This window comes from Opisthorchis viverrini (genome assembly GCF_000715545.1).
Source record: "Opisthorchis viverrini unplaced genomic scaffold opera_v5_2, whole genome shotgun sequence".
Lineage (NCBI taxonomy): Eukaryota > Metazoa > Platyhelminthes > Trematoda > Opisthorchiida > Opisthorchiidae > Opisthorchis > Opisthorchis viverrini.
In genome coordinates this window covers 582,414-586,857 of record NW_008751658.1, presented here as the reverse complement: position 1 = coordinate 586,857, position 4,444 = coordinate 582,414, and the positions used below count along the sequence as shown (strand labels likewise).

General features: G+C 44.1%; 2 protein-coding genes across 2 annotated transcripts in view; one reads left to right on the top strand and one right to left on the bottom strand.

Annotated features, from left to right (window-relative positions):
• The window catches only part of T265_00182 (hypothetical protein), a gene marked incomplete at both ends in the record, with an annotated part of 48,820 nt that extends 47,218 nt beyond the window's left edge, over positions 1–1,602 (top strand). Inside the window, one exon of the mRNA XM_009163890.1 lies at positions 31–1,602. Within this exon, the coding sequence (XP_009162154.1) occupies positions 31–830 (800 nt within the window). The remainder of the gene's footprint in view (positions 1–30) is intronic.
• Positions 1,603–1,686: 84 nt separating this feature from the next.
• Positions 1,687–4,444, bottom strand: part of T265_00181 (hypothetical protein) — a gene marked incomplete at both ends in the record, with an annotated part of 57,172 nt that continues 54,414 nt past the window's right edge. The window contains one exon of the mRNA XM_009163889.1: positions 1,687–1,729. Coding sequence (XP_009162153.1) covers positions 1,687–1,729 — 43 coding nt within the window. The remainder of the gene's footprint in view (positions 1,730–4,444) is intronic.

Genomic DNA, 4,444 nt, shown 5'->3' with positions numbered 1-4,444 from the left:
CTCTTACATCCGGTTCGCTTCTTACTTCAGGTACGTACGTCACGGCCGATATATGCACCAAATGGCTTGTGGACGAAAAACAGACAGATCACCTCATCAACATACCCCTCACAGTAAGCCGCGTTCGTTCTCAGCGCTACGGCTGTGTGCAAGTGGCTGCCCAGTATGTATTTTGCTATCGAGTAGTTCTTGACTTCGCCATCCAAAATGGACTACTCACTGCTGACCAGGCACAGTCAGCTTTGTCAATCCTCAGTCCTGCATCCAACAGTCTATCACAATCTTCCACTACCTCATTCTACCACTGTACATCCTTACCTCGCCCACATCTGCCACTAAGCTCCTTCATTTCCTCCCCGTTTGGCCAAGAAAAAAGTCCTGGACGAATGGCCATGGCCCTGTCTGATTTTCGGAACCTGTTGCCTACCTCACAACTACTCTCCATTTGGCATGCGCTCAGAGTGAGCAGAGATCACAAGAGTGGAAATAGCGGTGCAGGAAATATATCCGATTCAGATTTCAATATGACTGAAAACGTGTGTTCTGACTCGGATTTGGACGAGGACGAAGAAGCGGAATATGACGGAGATGAGCGCTATGGTGAACGTATGACCGAGCCCTCCACATTACAATTACACTCGGAAAAACCTTCCTCCATATTGGATGGTTCTGGTAGTCACGATTGCGATTCAGTCTCTATCATTAGTCAGACATCAGAACAAGAGACGCCTGCAACGACGGATACCGGTGTTCCGGTAGAAGTGACTGCTACTTCCAAACCAGATATGGACAGCATCGGAGAGGTACAAATGGACACTAACCCATCCTAGTTTCTGTACCTTGTCTTCTGGGATTATTCAAGTCTAACAAAACCCTTCAAGGCAAACAGATGTCATACAGCTGTCAACAGTCGGTTCGGGATGTTGTCTCTGTTGTACAGCAAGGATCTACACAGTTAAAAGCACACAGTTTCGATCATCCTCCGCGGTAGACCTCACTATTTTCTCTCCTTGTTGCCTTGCGAACATACAACTTCAGGGAAATTGCTTAATGTGTGACAAAGATTGTTTTTTGTTCATCTGTTGTCTTCCGGGACACATTCAAGGCGTTCTGTTGGGCGCAGCTTTTAACCTAATTCACCATATGCTAGTGGTGGCGATGGTGGTTGGCTTGGTTCACATGTACAAAAGCTCCCCTGGACACTTGCCTCCATCCACGCAAGCTCGTAGGGTACGTCCACCACAGTGTCTAGTTCATTTGTATAACGGTACTTTCCTCCCCTCCCATCCAACTAGACCCTTTTTGCACTGAGCTATTTCTTCTTTTTCCTTTTATCCTGAATATTTTCTCCGGCACAAATTGCCGATGATTCTCTTTCTTACAACGACAATATCCACAGAATTGTCACTTTTGCCGCTAGATCGAACATATAACCACATGCACACGCACAGGTTCCGGTAATTTCATTCATTGTGTGACAGCACAGTTACAAGTCTACTACGCTGATGTGCACACTGTATCATTCACAAACCCTGCTTATTTTGTACAAATGTCTCTTGTCGAATCTGGTTGTTCTTTTTGGTTCGTTTCTCAGGGGATATTGTCCGAAATAGTGTTTTGCCTCGCTAAGCCAAGTAGTTCGCAGTCTTTTAGCTGCCCGCTTACTGACTGGCGATATATGCGGTGTCAAAGTGGTGTCATCTTGTCTGTCAGGCGTGGGACGTAGCCACTATAGGAAGAAAACAAAAAAATCAGTGATTTGTCCTCGAATGTGGTATCGCCATTAGATCAGTGATGCTAACACATGTGAAATGGTATCGGAAGAAGTTCACACTCGGTAAGACCACTACTGCGAACTCATCGACTATTCTGCCTTGTGCTGCGAACGTCAGAATACGTATGACTTGCCATCCCAGGCCTTTTTCTTGAGTCAGGTACAGAATGGAACTGCTTTCGGAAAATTCTGGTATAGCTTTGGCGGATAAGGACGGAGGTCATAGTCAGTAGACTCAGTCGCAGATAGAAATCTCAAGGCGGGACATGTCGATAGCTAGTGGTACAATGACATACACTGTCCGGTCGTGCACTGGACTGCATTCGTGGATCCGAATAGCCAGACTCCTTATTCCCACTCCCCCGTTCCAATTTCCATACCCATAGCGTCACGCTTTCACGACAAATAGCCGATAAAAACAACATTAACAGCTTTCGCCTACCCACCCGCTCACATTTCTCAGACTAGATGAATTAAACCGATATTTAGATTCTGTTTTCACAGTCCATAACTGATGTTGATGGTTTGAGGATACCTCTGTGGTTCATATAAAAATGTATTTTTGAATTAATCCGTCCACTGGTATCACGGAGGACACTATTGATAAGATGTGCGTGTAATATCCTTTCGAAGCAGTTCATAGCGCTGACTCCCCATCAAATCGACCACTGAGTTGGTGATTATTGGACTGTTTGACGTCCAGATAAGCTCAGGAACACTCTTGAGAGTGTTATGTTTCTCTACAACTCTACAAATGAGGCTTTTTTTTATCCGATTTCTTGTGACCGCTGTTCTCGTGCTTTTCGTATTGAATGAATTCGTATTCGAAGGTGTTCCAGCTTTTAGTGGTATAAGACCGCAAACTTTCGTGCAGCCCAGTCTCCTCCGTTATCCGAACCTCCGTCCATCGATGCAGGTTCGCAAGACACTTAGAAAGTCTCTTCGATAGTCTACTGAAGGTCTCACTTTTCTTCGGACACATCAACTAGGCGTAGTTCCCGACTTTCCGACAAACGTGTGACATCGGCATGGCTTCTACGTTTTAACACTGAACGCCATCGCTTTGCCGCTGTTCCGCTGTGCTTAGTTAACTTCCAATCAACGGAACAGAATACCGACCGCCATCTTAGTTGGGTGGTCAACATCTGGTTGTAGGACAAAACCATTCTACATTAATACCCTCTGGAGCACCCTGCTGTCCATCTCTAATGGCAGCCAAGTTCGGATGAAGTTGCCCTAAAATCCACCCACTAAGAGCTTCATAAGCGCTGCTTGATGGCGTTAGCTGTAAAACGAATTGGCCTATACCTAAGTATCGTGTTGTAGAAGTCACAGGTTAAAACGCCGTACGTCAGTATGTACTGTGCGAAACAAATTGGCGAAGTTTAGAAATTTCTAGAATATTCCTTAGAGCATATACTTCAGTATCAAATTGGGCAATAAATAGGTTTGCGATACTCACGCTGCATTCTGAGGGAAATTCAACGTTAAACGGTGAGTAGGGTTCTTCGCCCGATTCACAAGCGAAAACAGCGTGGAAAAGCAACTGAACAGTTGAGCCTTATCACCCACTTGTCAAATCTTCATTTAGGCCAATTCAGCAGATTCTGAGCGCGCACAACCATCACTCAAGGTCTAATTATCATACATCGAGCGAATTGTTTGACCTGATTTCTCCCATTTTCGATTCAGGAAAGTAACTGAATTGACGACTATTTATCCGTGTTGGCAAAAAGTTGCTTGTAGGGAGATTCATCATTGTACAATAGTTCGAATCACCAAATACCTCTTTGTGAAGGATGTTACTTGCTTCGACATGTTTCTTCCCCGAGAGAGCTGACCATATCAGTTCCCTAAAGTTTAGCTGGTACAAATTGTGTGAGAGCGTTGCCGTTTATCCTTTTCGCGTGTATCAATCTGGAAAAGGCAAGAAAAGTTTCACTGTGAAGAGGGTAGGTACGAAGTACTGAAGATCGCTTGTGTCCTTTGGGTATTTGATTTCTGATGATCATATTTTGACAGATGCTTTTTGATTCGTTGATATTTTTCTTTCAAGAAGCCGACTTTTTTGAGGTTAAATTAGTGGATTCCCTACCATTCTATGTCACTGTTTGACAAAAAAGTTCGACTTGTAAGAGCCACGGTTTACAAATAAATCACATGATTTTATTTCGAGGAATCCTCTGTTTTCGACTCATCCCACGGCAGTTTCCATTACGTTAAAAAGAAATATGTAATTCGAAGTAGATTCCTTCCATCTGGACTTGATTTTCACTTTGTAATTGTGTTATTTCTTTTGGACAGCATGGTCAACTGCATCAGTGACACTAAAAATATGAAAAAGTAGACCCTGCAGAAGCTATCTGGAAAAAAACTTCGGAGTGTTTACCAAGCCCTTCTGAAACTTTCTGAATGATGTTCATCCACGACGAACAACCGTCTATAGCTTCCCTCATGTGGTGCGGTTACACTGGCTTCAAGGAGAGCACAGAATATAAGTCTCGTTATCGTGTTTGTGTTTCTAACCTTCATCGGTGCTCGAGTGTACTCCACACGATCTCATCAGTCTGACCACCGCACCACGGCTGCTCTCAAACAGTTTCGTTAACAAATGCGCTACTTTTTAACTATTAAGTAGTTTGTGTCCGTTGTCAAATATTGGCATCGGCC